At 36.1% G+C, this 16,844-nt stretch overlaps 1 protein-coding gene across 1 annotated transcript; it reads left to right on the top strand.

The window, feature by feature from the left end:
• Positions 1–5,589: 5,589 nt before the first annotated feature.
• LOC136202727 (aspartate aminotransferase, cytoplasmic) lies at positions 5,590–10,103 on the top strand. Its single transcript, XM_065993543.1, has 12 exons — positions 5,590–5,874; positions 5,952–6,023; positions 6,502–6,563; positions 6,669–6,752; positions 6,875–6,974; positions 7,066–7,186; positions 7,397–7,560; positions 7,689–7,826; positions 8,044–8,165; positions 8,379–8,473; positions 9,605–9,725; positions 9,810–10,103. Exons 1-12 carry the CDS (start codon positions 5,701–5,703, stop codon positions 9,892–9,894), a joined length of 1,338 nt encoding a protein of 445 aa, XP_065849615.1. The 5' UTR covers positions 5,590–5,700; the 3' UTR covers positions 9,895–10,103.
• Positions 10,104–16,844: the final 6,741 nt, after the last annotated feature.

The following is a 16,844-nucleotide window of genomic DNA, read 5'->3' as shown; positions in this document are numbered from 1 at the left end:
ACAGGAGTGATGAATTTGGAGAGTTTTGCATTTTAAAATTTATTTATGCTTAAGAATATTGTCATGATTTAGTATTCATTGCATTTTTATGTTAGTTTTGTAGTTTTATAATTTTTGTTTTTGAAAGTTTGCCTTGTCTCGCTATGGCGCACACCATCGCCATGCGCCAAGGCTCCAGACCCCTAGCGTCTTAATTCGTCATGCGCCTTTAATAATTATAATAATTAATCATAATTTGAATCGAATAAAATAAGATATTGAAAAATGAACAAAATTAAATTGATAAAAACTTAACTTTTATTAATTGATAAATGTTTTTATATATACATCTATACAATTAACTTTTTAGATCTTTTAGATCCTCCTTTCGAGGGAGAGAAGTAATCCTATGCATGCAAACCTATTTAATATAAATAGATTGTGAAACAATTAATCTCATCTTGGAATGAAAAGTAGTAAGGTGAGACGCAGATAAAGGTTCGGCGAAAACATCGGCTAGTTGTAGTTTGGTGGATATATCATGAGTAGAAAGAAAACCCGATAAAAGGTGTTCACAAATAAGATGACAATCTATATTAAGATGTTTAGTGTGTTTGTGAAATACCTGATTTAAGGCAATATGTATGGTCGCTTCATTATCACAATGAAGTGGTATAAGATAAAAAATAGGAATGTGAAAAACTTTTAATAAGTAGGATATCCATTTGAGCTCGCAAGTAGCACTAGTCATATTACGATACTTAGCTTCAGCCGATGATTGACTAACAATTTGTTGCTTTTTGACTTTCCAAGAGATAAACGGTTCTCCTAGAAAAATGCAATAACCGCTAATAGATTGCCGACTCTCCTTACAAAGCCTTCAATCAGCGTCACAATGGCCAGTTAACTGAAAATTGTTAACATAACTATAAAATAAACCATAATGTATTGTACCTTTAAGGTATCGAAGAATGTATAAAACTGCGTCCATATGATATGAACATGGACCATGCATAAATTGACTAAGCTATTGGATAGCGAAGCCAATGTCTGATCAGGTAAAATTGAGATAAAGTAATTTTCCAACAAAATCGTCTATATTGATTGGGTTTCGAAAAAGCTGATCCAAGAGAAGAGTCTAAATTTAGATCGGGTTGCATCAAGCAAGTAGATGAGTTAGCTTAACTAACACTAGCATCAAAAACTAAATCTGATATATATTTCCACTGTGATAAGAAGATACCATTTTTATCCCGAGCCAATTTGATACAGAGGAAATATTTTGCGTGACCTAAGTCTTTAATTGTAAAAAGAGCATGAAAATAATTTTTGACATCAATTATGGAATTTTCAGAATTTCCCGTGAGAAGAACATCGTCAACATAAACAATGAGAAGTATAAAAAAATCATCTTTATAATATGTAAAAAGACAATGATCAGAATCATATTGGGTAAAGTCGAAAGAAATAACTTTGGTAATGAATTATTTGTTCCATTATCGCCCGCTTGCTTTAAGTCGTACAAAGGCTTTCAAAACCGACATACTTGACCAGATTTGGCTTTAATATAGCCGTGAGGTGGATGTAATTAAATTTTCTCACCAACAAAACCATGAAGATAAGCGTTATTTATGTAAATATGATGAACATGCCAAGCTTGACACAACAACAATAGCAACAAATAAATGAGCAGTCACTGCCTTAGCAATGGGAGAAAAAGTCTCAACACAATCGATGCCGTATATTTGGTTATACCCGCGGGCAACAAGATAGACTTTCATTCCGATGCCAAAGTACTCAACTGCAGAAACCACAGCTCAAGCTTTCTTCAGGAATGTAGTGAAATATTGGGGGATCCCGAAGAGTATCGTCAGTGACAGGGATGGCTGATTTGTGGGAAGCTTTTGGACTAAGTTATTCCGACTACTGGGGTCGAGCTTTGACATGTCCACTAGTTATCACCCTCAGATAGATGGGCAAACATAATGGTTTAATAGCATGTTGGAAGAGTACCTTCGCCACTTTGTCAATGCTAGTCAACGGAATTGGTCTTCTTTGTTGGATGTGGCGCAATTCTGCTTTAATAGCCAGGAAAGTTCTGCTACTAATAAATCACCTTTTAAAATTGTTAAATGTCAACATATGCTGGTGCCTCATTTAGTAGACATGCCATATAAAGGCAAACATCCAAAAGCATACTTGTTCACAAAGGAGTGGAAATAGAACGAGGAGATTGCCAAAGCACATTTGGAAAAAGCGTCAACAAGGATGAAGAAGTGGGAAGATTCAAGTCGTCGTCCCCAAGACTTCCAAGTGGGGGACCTAGTCATGCTGAAGCTCCTATCGGAACAACTTCGATGCCTACGCAACAAAGATAGAAGACTATGAGAAAGTACAGGGGTCCATTCCCAGTTCTATCAAAAGTGGGACCCGTAGCCTAGAAGCTAGCACTACCACAGTCCTTCCGGGTTTCCATGTGAGCAATCTAAAACAGTACCATTTAGATCCAGTAGATGATCATCGCAACAATTCAAAAAGACCACCAATCACAAAGAAAGCACCGACCAACAGAGAAGTTGAAGAGATCCTTGCAGAACGCACAACAACAACATCATGCCGATCTTGTCAAATGGAGAGCTTAAGGAGAAGAAGAAACCAGTTGGGAGAAAGCCATCGACATCCAACCTTTTTAACACAAGATTAAAGACTTCCTCAAGACCCGCTCGATAGGGACGTCGAACCTTTGAGTGGGGGAGAGTGTAAAAGGGGACTATTCTTGTAATCACAATATGTCATGGGGAGAGAGTGACTCTTGTGTAGCAATGAAACATTGTAGTAGTCGTTGTCTATAAACCTCGACTTGGTATAAGAAACACTATAGAGGGGAGTGACTTGTCACTGGGTATGCCGATATTCTACCATCTCTAGCAGTTGCCCCCGTACTACTACAGGATGGGAACTCTTGGATGTAACACTACTGCTTATATATGAATAACATCATTCGTGTATTATTCCTTCTTTTGTGTCATATATGTTACACATGCGTGTGTATGAATGTGATGATTGCCTATATGATGGTATTATATGTATGCTACTATATTTCCCATATATATGGTTCATATCTAACCCCTATATGTGGTTATTGCAAATAGAGTGATCTGATCCTCTTGGTTGGCTTACTTTGGGGAAGACAAGTAATCGCCACACGAGCCCCTACGACTGGCCCCATGACACTCGGCTTGTTGGCCCTTTCTTAGGCTGGCAAAGATAGCCTGGGGCCCAGCTCGGTGAGCTGGCACCCAGGGCTGGCTTTCGCTAGCCAAACAGATCCAGCTCGGCGAGCTAGACCTGCGAACCAGTCTTAATTGACTAGTTCAATCCCCTTTTATGTGGGATTCAGTCCGTTGCTCCCCTTTTGAATTCTTGTAACGTTAACTTAGGTACTTTTAAGTTTATTTGGCCTATAAAAAGGCTTGTAATTTGATTTATAAATCATCCATTGCTATCTGTGTAAACTCTGTATCCCTTGAGAATGCATCTTCTCCTACCTCCATCTGCAATTAAAGCACCAAAAAGCTTTCTCAAGTCCCATCCTCCAAGTTCAGAAAGAGGATTGCTTGAGTCGAAAGGTTCCAAAATGGATTCTTACCATCTTTAAACTCTGTTTACTTTTTAGATCCTTCTAGAAATTCTGAATTGGTTGTATCTGTGACAATTGCCTTCATCTTTACTACAAAGTTCAGTTTGATTTTCAATTATGTTATTGATTTGTCTGTTTGTGTTTTTGCTTAATTGTGTTAAATCATTAAAAAATCTAAATAACTACTTGGTTCATATTGCGAGTCTAAATTTGTATGTCTATATAAAAAAAACTGTAGATATTGACAACATCACAGTAAACAGACCCAAATTCCTGAATCTTAGAGCTAGTTACGACCTGTAACAAAGGAATTACGTGCTAGGATCTTTTGAAGGATAAGTCGGTTTAATCACTTTAAGTTTCTACAACTCAGATCAGGTCCTTAATTATATTGTTTATCAGTTGAATTCATATTATCGCATCATTCCACATCGTTTTAGGAGTTTATGTATTTGCTTTGGATCAACCTGAAGTAGAATACTTAGAACAAACCCAAAGTCAATTAACTATCGTCTAAATAACGATCCAACACCTAGTAGTCCGGTAGGTATAAATCCTGTGGATTCGATATCTAGATTTTCCAGATTTATTACTTGATAATGTCGGGATACACTTATCCCTTAACAAGTCTTTGAACGTTAACTCGAGACGCATTATTTGCAAATAAAAATTTGATAATGTCGGGATACACTTATCACTTAACAAGTTTTTGGCAACCACCTCCGAGGGATTGGATTAAGATCAATACTGATGCGTCTGTCACGGGTGCTCCTGATCCTGTGGGTTGCGGAGGTATTTATCGCTCGCATACTGGCATGTGCCTTGGTGCCTTTCCGATTGAAAGTTCCTTTGCTTATCTTACTGAACTATCTGCTGCTATTTACGTCATTGACATGGCTATCAGCAAAGGTTGGTAGAAAATTTGGTTTGAAAGCGACTCAATGTATGTTGTGCAGATGTTCAAATCTAAATCTTGTTCGGTTCCTTGGTTGCTTAGATAAAAATGGTTCAATTGTTTAAATCAGATCAATTCTGTGGCTTTTGTGGTGTCTCATATTTTTCGTGAAGAAAATCATGTTGCAGATTCGCTTGCAAATTATGGACGGACGGCAACAGCTTCGACTTGGTGGGATGTTGTCCCGGATTTTTTTGGATCGGTCTTTTTTCATGATCGTGTTTTTCCTAATTCTTTGGCTTCATTTTATTCTTTATTCTTTTTGTATTATGACATTTATTTACTCTTTTAATAAATTTGGTTCGGAGCTTTTTTTAGGTCTGTGGTGGGGTGCCAGCATAGCTGGGATGTCCGCCACTTACCCTTCCTCGCTAACCAATCTTTAATAATAATAAAAAAAAGTATAATTTAATTATACTATTAAGTTTTTTAATAACAACAGTTTGAAATTCATTATATTGGATAGATTATCTGTGAATTAAAACTTTCACATATCCCTAACATAATTACATTGTTAAATTTTGATTGTTAAACAATTAAAAAAAATAACATATATAAATGGATAAAACCCCCACCGAATTGATTTTCATATATTTCTTTCCAACTTAGCATCAGTTTTGAAAACTACAAGTGACATTCAAGAATGAGTGATGAATACATTATCATTCTCCACAAATAAATGCCTTGCAAACTTTTACAATATAATATTATGTTTGCCAATAGTAAAAATCACATTTTTATTTTTCATTTTACCCTAATAGTTTACAAAAAAAAAAAAATAATTTTGTAGAAAAGGAAAAAGTAAATTGAAGGAAAATAATGAGATAGAGACGAGGAATTTAGGAAACGGATCGAGATAGTCTTGAACACCGTGCCACCTTATTTATTTATTTTCATTTTGAATATTTCTAGAGGAAGATAGATAAAATTCATATAAATAAAGGCTAAACTAAATAAAATAAGTTGTTAGAACAATAACTCCGAAAGTGGGGCCAAATATTTGTGTTGCGTCAACAGATCATTTCCCCCGCGTAACTTCTCTTCCTATAATATAACCTCTACTTTTCTTTTTCTTCTTCTATCATCTTTCTCCAAATCACATCTAAACAAAGAAAAAGCCACCACCATGATCTCTGATTCAAATTCCTCGTCTGATCGGAGGATAACCGTTCTCGCTGGACACCTCGCTCTCCATCACCACGCTCATACTTCTTCCATCTCCGCTTCTCCTACTTCCGGTTACCATCACAATTCCGTTTTCTCTCACGTTCTTCGCGGTCCTGAAGACCCTATTCTTGGTGTATGTATCCATTTCTCCTTTTTCTCATTTACATCTTCATTCCACCATCTCTTCATCCTTTTTTTTTTCTTCTTTAGGTAACCGTCGCATATAACAAAGATCCCAGTCCTGTCAAGCTCAATTTGGGCGTTGGTGCCTATCGAACCGAGGTCACTTTTTTTCTTTTTCCTTTCCCCTTTTCAATTTCTCTCATCTTTAACTTTATTTTCATTGGATCTGATTCTGATATGAATGATTTAATTATCCCAATTGCCCTATTTTACTTCAACTTTTCTTTAAACGAGAACAAATGTCATTTTGGATTTTTTTCTATAATGGATCAGCATGACAAATCCTTTTTATCCCAATCAATTTATATATATATAATATAAAATATTCTTATATATATATAATATATAAAAAAAAAAAAGTAAGAATGGAGTTAAACTGTCGCTTTTTTTTTACTCATAAAAAAAATATAATATAATATATAATTAATTTTACTTATATTATTATATTTAATTTTATAGTAAGAATAGACTTGAAGTGTCGCTTACTCATAGGCAAAATGGATGGACTTTGCAGCATTATATAAGTAAACTATATGAATGTCTTTAAGACTTAAAGAATGGCTTCTTTGTGTACTAGGAAGGAAAACCTCTTGTTTTAAATGTAGTGAGAACAGTTGAACAACAGCTCGTTAATGACAGGTGAGTTTTTTTTTTTTTTTTTTTTTTTAATTATTGTTAGTTGTTTCTGCAAGAACACTTCTACTTAGAAGTTGGTTTCAAAATTTCCTTTAACTTTTCCTGCAGATCACGTGTAAAGGAGTATCTCCCTATTACTGGACTGGCTGATTTCAACAAATTGAGTGCTAAGCTCATTTTTGGTGCTGACAGGTACTGCTTATGGGTATGTTTTTGTCTGATATCTTATTTTATCATAGTTAGTCTTGCATTGCTTTTCTATATACACTTCCTATATGCTTACCTAATTCCCTGTTTTTCTTTCTTCAAAATAGCCCTGCTATTAGAGAAAACAGGATCACTACAGTTCAATGCTTGTCTGGTACCGGCTCTTTGAGGGTTGGAGCTGAATTTTTGGCCAAACATTATCACCAAGTAAGCTGTTTAATCATTTGACTGTCATTTGTATTTTCTATCAAAATGTGGGTCCGTCCATCTGATCCTTAGAGATTGCCTTGTAATGCAGCATACCATATACATTCCCCAGCCAACATGGGGAAACCACCCCAAGGTGTTCACTTTGGCTGGCTTATCAGTCAAAACTTACCGTTATTATGATCCAGCAACACGTGGACTGAACTTCCAAGGTTGGGTACCTTCTACAACATAAGCTATTAACTGCCTAACATTTCATTTACCAATTCTTTGTCATATTTTGATTTTAGGTTTGGATCTATGACTGAATTTGAATTCTATTGAAAATAAATTTTCTCTGGATATCCTGTAAATTCTACTTTCCTTGTTAGAATTTTCTGGTTTATTTTTTATGTTTGATATTTTCTTCGTGTGGTTGAAAGGCTTGTTGGAAGATCTTGGTTCTGCCCCATCTGGAGCTATTGTACTACTCCATGCATGTGCTCATAATCCCACAGGTGTTGATCCAACACTTCAGCAGTGGGAGCAGATCAGGAAGTTGATGAGATCCAGAAGGTTGATGCCTTTCTTTGATAGTGCATATCAGGTAATCTACTTTCAGTGCATAACAGCAGTAAGGAATATTCTTAGCTTGATAGCATTTGTCCGGGTAATTCAGAAGATGCTCTTTATATTGAATCATCTCATATGAGCTTTCGAATTATGATGTCCCAGGGATTTGCAAGTGGAAGTCTGGATGCTGATGCACAACCTATTCGCATGTTTGTTGCTGATGGCGGTGAACTTCTTGCAGCTCAAAGCTATGCAAAGAACATGGGGCTCTATGGGGAACGTGTTGGTGCCTTGAGCATTGTATGCTTCTAATTTTTCTATATATAGAAATGTTATTAATTGATTATCTAAGTAGAATTGTCTTTGCATTCTTTGGTTTGACTGCATTGTATTAAATCTAAAAAGATCTGTGATTTCTTAAAATTGTACAGTGTTTCAACACAAAATTCAACGATTGATTCTTTTATCAGCCAATTCATCTTATTTTTTTGATCTGATGGTATTCATATCCTTGCAGGTATGCAGCACTGCTGATATTGCAAGCAAGGTTGAGAGCCAGCTGAAACTTGTGATCAGACCAATGTATTCAAATCCGCCCATTCATGGTGCATCTATAGTGGCTTTTATACTAAAAGATAGGTAACGATATAGAAATTGTGCTTGGGTCGTCGAATCTAGCAAGGTGTTATTTGCATTAGTGGTGAACCAATTGTTACATTTTCAACCATAATTTTTGTTCTTGATATTTTCCTTCAAAAGGGAAGAATGCAATAATTATGTAGAGGCAAATGCCAAATGAGTGTAAATTCCATGCTTGTTATTTGACTTCTTATTTTTCTGGCTTGGGTGCAGGAATTTGTACAATGAGTGGACTATTGAGCTGAAGGCTATGGCTGATCGCATTATCAGCATGAGACAGCAACTTTTTGATGCGTTGCGTGCTAGAGGTTACCCATCCTTGAGTTTCCCTTATCTATTTGGAACCCCTATAATGTGCTTCCTTACTACTAGTCATTTTGGCCACGTTATCAATCGTATAGTTGTTCTCCACTTGGATTTTTGGCACCAGTGGGAAGTTGTGACATTTCAGTGTAATCTATGAAGCACCGATACGGGTACGCATACGGGTGCGGGTACGCGTACGGGTACGGCAAACAGCATTTCTAAAAAATATGAGATACGGGTACGGCGGGGATACGACAAATTTTATATATAATTAATAATATATATATATCATTTATAATGAAAATTCAAAAGATACATAAATATATAAATCACAAATCATATTCATAAAGTCATTATAAAAACACAAATAATATTCTCAAGTCATTATAAAACCACAAATACCAGTAATCTTGGATTATTTCATTTTAATCCTTCTATTTACTGAGTTTTTTAAAAAAAAAACCCTTATACTTTCAAAGTTTTTTTAAAAAAATCCTTAAAGTATCCCCGAAGTATCCCCGATGTGTCCCCGGCGTGTCCCCGCGTATCCCCTCATTTAAAAAGAAAAAGAAAAAAGGGGATACTTCCCAGGCGAATCCCGTACGTATCCCCGCGAATCCCCGGCGAATCCCCGCACCCGGAGTATCGGATACGCGTACGGTGACCTCCGGGAAGTATCGGTGCTTCATAGAGTGTAATAGTGTATTCAGCGTTGAGCATATCTTTTCTCCTAATCAGTTGTGATTTTAGACCTTGGAGCACAGCTCTTATCTGGTGCTGCAGAAGACTAGAATTCAGTCAGTGATGAACTTTTAGGGGTTTAGGGAACATAATCAACTCTTACTTGCACGAGCAAATGATTGCCCAAAATGCATATATGTGCTTTTCGAAATTATAGGAACAGCATGATAACTTTTTTTTTTTGGGTAAATAGACAACTAAATGTAGATTCTAGAATGAAGAATGGAACTTATATGCACTGCTTAGTCTGGAGCTCAAAGTGTTGGGCACTTAAGGCGCATATCCTTTGTGCACAATACATTTGTGTATGGAATTCTGGGAGCATCATCCAGGATTGCAATTTTTTTTTTTTTTTTTTTTTTTTTTATCTAATCCATATTCCTGTTTGACAGGAACACCTGGTGATTGGAGTCACATTATTAAACAAATTGGCATGTTCACATTCACTGGCCTGAACTCGGAGCAAGTCGCTTTCATGACTAAGGAGTACCACATCTACATGACATCTGATGGGTAATAAGCTTTTCCATCATATTAATTTGAGTTTTCCAATGTGTTGTGGCTTTGTAATTTGGAATAATGGGATGGTGTATGCAGGAGGATAAGCATGGCTGGTCTGAGCTCCAAGACAGTGCCTCATCTGGCAGACGCTATACATGCAGCTGCTACTCGGGTTGCATAGAATCAAGAATCTGGAACGGTGCTTCATTTCATTGCTCTACTGAACTTTTTTTTTTCGCAAGCATTCTTGGCTCGTGGCATAATAATAACGGCCCCTCCTTATATATCTATGTGTAGAGGGCAAAAATGAAAGCTTCTTGCAAATAAGTTTTTCTTTTGGTCAATGTAGCATGTTTTTTTAGCTCAGCATCATCCTTATTGTTGTCTTCAGTGCCCGTTAAGTGGAGTTGCATTAATCAGAATTTTCAAAGAAAAAAATAAATTAAATGCCTTACTGAGTTAGAAACAAATGTAAACCATATTTGTCTTCTATTTCTGCAAAATGAATATAAGGAGAAAGCAACTTATAAACCTAATGAAATTTTATTTGCAGCTAAATTTTGATATCTTATAGATTTTAGGAAGAAGAATCTAAGTGAGGAAGAGATTTTTCGAAGAAGAAGAATCTAAGGTGCCGTTTGATAAAACTGAAAATTAAGTACTGAAAAAATAAGTACTGAATTTTAAGTGCTGAATATTATAAGTGCTGAAAATATTGAGTGATATAATTATTATAAAAATATTAGTTGATAATGTTTAACTTAAAATATTAAGTTAAAAATTTGAACTTATCAAAATAAGTGTTTTTTAACTAAATTTATTAATTTAAGTGGTGGAGAAATAATTGTTATCAAACACATTTAAATTAAATAAGTGTTTAATATTTTAATTTAAGTCATTAAGTGGCTTATCAAATAAGGCCTAAGTGAAGGGGAGAGAATTCCGTATTTTCATTCATAACAATCAAATTGGGAATTACATATGAGAATAGCTATTGCACATATGTTGTGCAGACTGTTACAAAATTACAAGTGTCAATCATTTCTTGCTCTTTATAACTAACTCACTAACAAACAAGAAAAATGAAACTCGTAAATAACAAAATGTTAAATGACAATGCTTTATTTTGCTTTATATCAGTCCACTTCCCTTACAATGACCTTGTCCTGACCAATGAACTAGGATCTTGGTAGCTGCTTGATTACCACGTTTGACCACCATCTTGCGATCCAAACATGCTATAGGAAATGGTGACTGGTCATCCATGTCATCTTTAGCTGGGACACATGGAAAACAGGGTGGATGGAGGATCCTATTGGATGTCTGAGTCTATAAGAGACCATAGTATAAAAGGAGATAATTTGTGATTTGAAAGTTGCACTACACTTTGTTTCATCCTTAATTGGGCCCTCTGCAATAGGTATTTCCAATTACACTTCATTACTTGAAAAGCCATATTTCTATCCTTGAACAATTGGTTAACAGAAGCAATCTTGGAATACCTAGGAAAGTAGGGAACATGCAGGGAAGGTGGGGTCCTATATACCATCTCAAATGGGGTTGATTGTGTAGTGGTGTGAAAATTTGTATTGTACCACCACTTAGCTAGAGAAAGCCAATTTTCCCACTTTTTAGGATTACAATTTGTCATGCATCTAAGGTAGGTCTCAAAAGCATCTATTAACCACTTATGTCTGTCTATCAGTTTGTGGGTAGTAAGTTGAAGATTTGAGTATGGACACCCCATGTAGCTTGAACAGTTCAGTCCAAAAAGAACTAATGAAAACAGGATCTGGATCGCTGTCTATGTAGATTGTACACATTGTTCAAAAAGAGTTCAACCATTGTTGCAACAGTATAAGGTAAGGAAGTGTACATACATACTTAATCTATCAACCACTACAAAGATGACCTTTTTGCCATTAGATTTAACAATGAAATCCATGTTAATAGCTTCAGGAATTGGCAAAGGCTGTAGTAGCCTTGGGCTTCTTAAATAGTTCCTCACATCCTTCTCCATACCCTTCGAATAAAAAAAGCAACTACGATCTTTTGTATGTAGCATAGGCCTTAGAATGGCCTCCTATTGCAGAATCATGCATAAATTGTAAAAGTTAAGCCTGCAACTCAACATTGTTTCCTACCACAAGTTATAGGAAAAAAGTTCCCTAAAATCCAAAATGTACCGACTTTGGCAAATAGAGTCAAGTGGCTTTATATAGAGTTGGGCGACTCTATTCTTTTTTATCCAGACTCGGGTATGACTATCCGTTTTCTAAAAAAATTGACTCTCATCTGTTCGTATCGGGACTATTGGACTATCCCCTAGTCTTGAGACATTATATCTAGACAATACTCTTAATTGTAAGGCAATAATAAGTTATGTTAAATTTAGTTGTACGAACTGACACAATAGAGTATCATTGATTAGTGATCTCCTCATGTTTGATAGGTTCATTATGTTGGCAAGTGAAACCGTGAGGTAATAAGATACTAAAACGATAATGAATGAAAGACTATTATGTGCCTTGATTGTGATATTGTTTCACTCGTTACAGACATTCGATGTCAGACCATGGAATGAGGGCTTATGAAACAGTAAGCTCTGAATGATCCACTATGAGAACACCACATGGTAACAATGTCATAAGTGGTTCTCATGTAATCCTCATTGATGAGTCATTAGACCCAAAATCACTGGGACCTAGATGGGGGACCATGAGTGAAGTGCCAAGTATGGGTTATCCATGTATATTCTGAATCATGTTGAGGGACCATGGGTGAAGTGCAGGAATTGTCACTCTCCTACGGGAGAGCAGATATCATCGGCCACATGATTTGTGTAGTTGAGAATCATGTGGCCGGACCCGAATGAAGCAATTAGATATTGCTTATTCGAACTTATCAGTTCACTAATAGATCAAGAAATATCTAAGCATCATATGAGGGTGACATTACCATACATCATGTTGGACTTGATATCGCACCATAAAGGATCACTATGAGATTACAAGTAGGTTCTCAATATTGATACACAAGATAACTGTTTAAGTTGGGTAGTCATAATGGCTTGCTATAGTGCATCTATGACTTATGAGATGAAATCAAGTTTCAATCAAACTACCCATATTAGATAGACTATGACATTTTTATCTATTGGAATATCATCATCCTCCAAATTCCACTTCTGACTCGCTTTGAATCCTATACCCTCTAGGTTGTCTATTGATGCGCCCACGGACTAACGCTCCGATGGACTCGCTAAGGGATAAGTGTACCCCGTCGTTATCAAGTAATAATCTGGACAAGTGTAGGTATCGAATCCACAGGATTTACACCTGCAAGTATCGAGCTACTAAGTTTCTAATGTTATCTAGGCTATGGGGGGGTTTGAGATTGAGTTTGTTTAAATTAATCTACTCCTAATTAAGTTATTCTACTCCTAAGTGATCCTCAAATCGTGTAATTAACCTGAGGGGGAGCGTGGTGATACGATAATATCGAATTCAACCTATTTAATCAACCAATTGTTATCCTAATCTGATTCACATATGCCTAAGGCGATTAACCCTACTTATCCTTCTATGGTCCCTAGCGCGTGTTTCCCTTGTAAGGCTGAAACTAGCTCTAAGGCTCAAAAATTTGGGCTTAATCTTCTATAGGGTTGGCAATCCTATAGGCTCTGACTAGGTCAAATTCAGCTCACAATATGTGCCAAGTAATTGTTTGGACTTATGAATGAGTTAAATCAAATAGGCAAAGCGTAAGACAAATATTAACCAGCACAATCAATTGAACAAAATAAGAAATTGAATTAACATTAAAGATGAAGAATATGTTTGTCACGATGTTACAATTAGCCTAGGATTCATAGAATGGATCAGAGCCAAACAGAATGTAAAAGAGAAGAAATCCCTTTCAGGGAACATGCCGACCAGTGCAGACGTCTTCTTAGGACTTGAAGGATGAAGCCTTGAATAATTCTCGGTGGATGCGGAGCTTGAAGGTTCTTCAATGGTGGATGGAAGGGAGAAGAGGATTCTTTAAGGATGGATGATAGGGTTTTTTACACAAAAATAAGGATATCTAATACAATGTTACAAAGTCCTATTTATAATTGTAGTTTGAAGCCTAAACCTAATCAGATTTGTTTCATATTGCAAGTGGAAGAGTCGGGGACGAAACGTGGTATTGTGGGGCTGGGAATTAGTCAAAAGACTAATTTCTGAGCGCCAGCTCGCCGTACTGGCAAGGCCAGTACGGCGGACTGAACATACCCAAAACACACCGAACGACTGTCGGAGGTCCTCGAGATGCGATTTTCGTCCCAAATTGATCCTGTTTTGACCTGTACACGCACATAAACTCCAAACGACGTTAGTCTAAAGGCTAAATTGACCCACCAGTCATTAGATTTGAGTGAAAACTCCGTTTGGTGCGACTTTTGGTGGATCAATTAGCTAAAACAAGTAAGTGGCAGTTCACGTGTGTGCTATTTTAGCAATATTTGCCTGAAAACAATCAGAAAACGGCTAGAAACTACAAAAGTAAATAAAAAATACACTAAAACTAACTAACACGCACATGTGCATAAAAATGCGAGCATTGCTCGCTTATTGAATGAAAACTAGAGAAAACTATCCTAAAAACCGTACCTAAAGATAGGGGTTTTCGACCCCTATCAAACCTCCTCACACTTAAAACTTTACTTGTCCCCAATTAAACTAAAAACTAAACCCGCAATCACTATCCAAGCTAGAGAAACCTCCTGGTTTTACTAGGTGCCTGACACAATTTCGAGCATCTGTAATTACATGCATTCGGAAGTACAAAATAGCGACATGATATCCAAAAGTCGCAGTTCAATTATCACAGGTTATATTCTTAAGAAAAGGACACATGTTCAATTAAATGAGCTTTAAGGGATAACTAAGTAAAACACATCACCATTGGTAGTTCACTCAATTCACACAATATTTAGTGGCTTAAGTGTTTACTCTCAGCTTATGTTCTTGCTTAGGATTACGGTGATTTTGCACGTTCATCCAAGTACCTCTACTTTGCTACATGACTCCTGTTGCAAAATTTTGAATAAAATTATTTGTTAATTTTAATACCAACAAAACACCTCCTTCCATGAACATTCATGTCCTTCGTGAACAGTCATGTTTGTACGTAAACAGTCGTGTCTGTCCGTGTACAGTCGTGTTTGTTCGTGAAATGACATATTCTTTCGAGTTCTATTTATATAGAATGGATTGTCAAAATTCACAAGTTGCTGAAGATGGTTGAAGTTTTTCAAAATACTCTTTGTCTGTTCACGTTGTTCTTGTTTTCCTACTCTGGTGATAACTAGGCTACACACGGTTTGAGTTTGCTTGCGTAATCTGTTGTATCCTGGAAGAGGATCGTCAATAGCGACGACATCTGTCTTAAGGAAACTGCTAATACATGCATCAGATTTGTCTATCTCTTTCCTTTTAATTTCCAGTTTTACAGTTCATTACATTTTCTGTGTTTGTTTTATTTTTTGGTTAATAACATCCAACATTTTTAAGACAGATGTAATCGTTTGTCTAACAACTCCGACAATATCAAAAATAGTATCGAATTGGGGTTGTAATGTGGTTAGAAAGGTTATAGGTACAACAAAGGTCAGAAATTTTAGCACTAGAAAAACAAGGCTATATGGCTTTAGCAAATATGATGGGAACGAGCTTTTTATTTCTTTTTATTTCTGAGACGTTTGATTTTTAGAACCGAGGAACAATGTTTTTCCCTTTTGTTCGTCTCTTTTTTTTGGTGCGGACCGTTTGATTGGTCCTTTTCAAGCAATTATGCTCGCTCACCTCTTAGCCTTTTGGCTTGCTCTCGATATGCCATAAACAAAGGAAAAGTGCTAAAATGAAACAAAAACTCGAGTAGAGTTTTGCAAAAATTCGGGTTAGGGAGCAATAAGTGATAGTTTGAAAAAATAAGGGTTAGAAAAGAAAGAAAAGCTATAATATACAAAAATTAAGGCTCAAAGGGGCTTCCTAAAGTTGATGAAAAAGACAAAAATAAGGTAAAGAAAATGGTCAATTTTAATGAGGCTAAGTCATCGTCTATTGTCTCAAATCAGTGTGTATAGACTCAACTCAGTATTTGGTGCAAAATCTGTAATCCTCCACAAGTCAAAGCATACACACAAAAATATCAAGAAAAACAGCTTTTTGATGTTCACTCTTAGGCTCGAATTCAGCTCACAATTCTTTGGGTTTCAATTTTTGTGTTCATTAGTTTTCCCCGAGCTCAAATTTAATATCACATGCCTTCAATCCTTAAGTTATCTACCTAAGTAATTATTTTAGCATTTCTTCAAAAGTAGGGTCTAGACGCAATCTTGGCGCATGCGTTTACAGATACAAGGATTGTGTCCTACACCCAAACTAGTTAGCATGCAATTTTAGATTCGGTTCTCAATCCATAGAGACAAGTAACGAAGTTTAACTTTAGAGGAAGTTGGTTTTTAGGCCCTAAAACATGCAAAACACACAAAAATAAAACTGAAAACACCAAAAACTAAACTAAACACGACGCAACAAAAATTTTTAAAAAAATTTCTTCCTCCTTTCTTTTTCTCCTCCTTCCTCTTCTTCCTTTCTTCTTATTTTCCTCATTTTCCTTTCATTTGACTAATATTGGAATTTCCAGCATTGTACTGGAAAATTCCAGCGTTAAACTAGAAAAATTCCAGTGTTAGTGCTGGAATTTTCCAGCATAATGTTGTGAATTTCAGCATTAAGGCTGGAAAATTCCAGCGTTAATCCTGGAAATTTTCCAATATTAACGCTGGAAAATTCTAGCTTAATTCTGGAATTTCCAGAATAAAAAGAAAAAGATAAGAAGAAGAAAGGAAGGAGGAGGAAGAAGAAAAAGAATGGAGAAGAAGAAAAATGGAAGGAGGAGGAAGAAGAAAAGAATGATGAAAAAGAAGGAGGAGGAAGAAGAAGAATGGGGGAACAAAAATGGAAGAAGAATGAGAGAGAAGGAGGAGAGAGAGAAAGAAAAATAAAAAAATTCATTTTTCCTAAAATGCTGCTATGCCAGATCAGCAATTTAACAGAATTTCTGCTGTCTCCTTGATTTTGC

This window comes from Euphorbia lathyris, chromosome 8, assembly GCF_963576675.1.
Source record: "Euphorbia lathyris chromosome 8, ddEupLath1.1, whole genome shotgun sequence".
Classification (NCBI taxonomy): Eukaryota; Viridiplantae; Streptophyta; class Magnoliopsida; order Malpighiales; family Euphorbiaceae; genus Euphorbia; species Euphorbia lathyris.
Note: the sequence above shows the minus strand (reverse complement) of the source record. Positions and strands in the feature narration are given on the sequence as shown.

What these genes read in the sequence shown, in the direction of transcription:
- LOC136202727 (XM_065993543.1), top strand. Translation starts at nt 5,701, where the DNA reads ATGATCTCTGATTCAAATTCCTCGTCTGATCGGAGGATAACCGTTCTC. An exon ending in CTGAAGACCCTATTCTTGGT is followed by an intron (nt 5,875 to 5,951) that starts GTATGTATCCAT and finishes TTTCTTCTTTAG; the next exon opens with GTAACCGTCGCATATAACAA. An exon ending in ATCTACATGACATCTGATGG is followed by an intron (nt 9,726 to 9,809) that starts GTAATAAGCTTT and finishes TGGTGTATGCAG; the next exon opens with GAGGATAAGCATGGCTGGTC.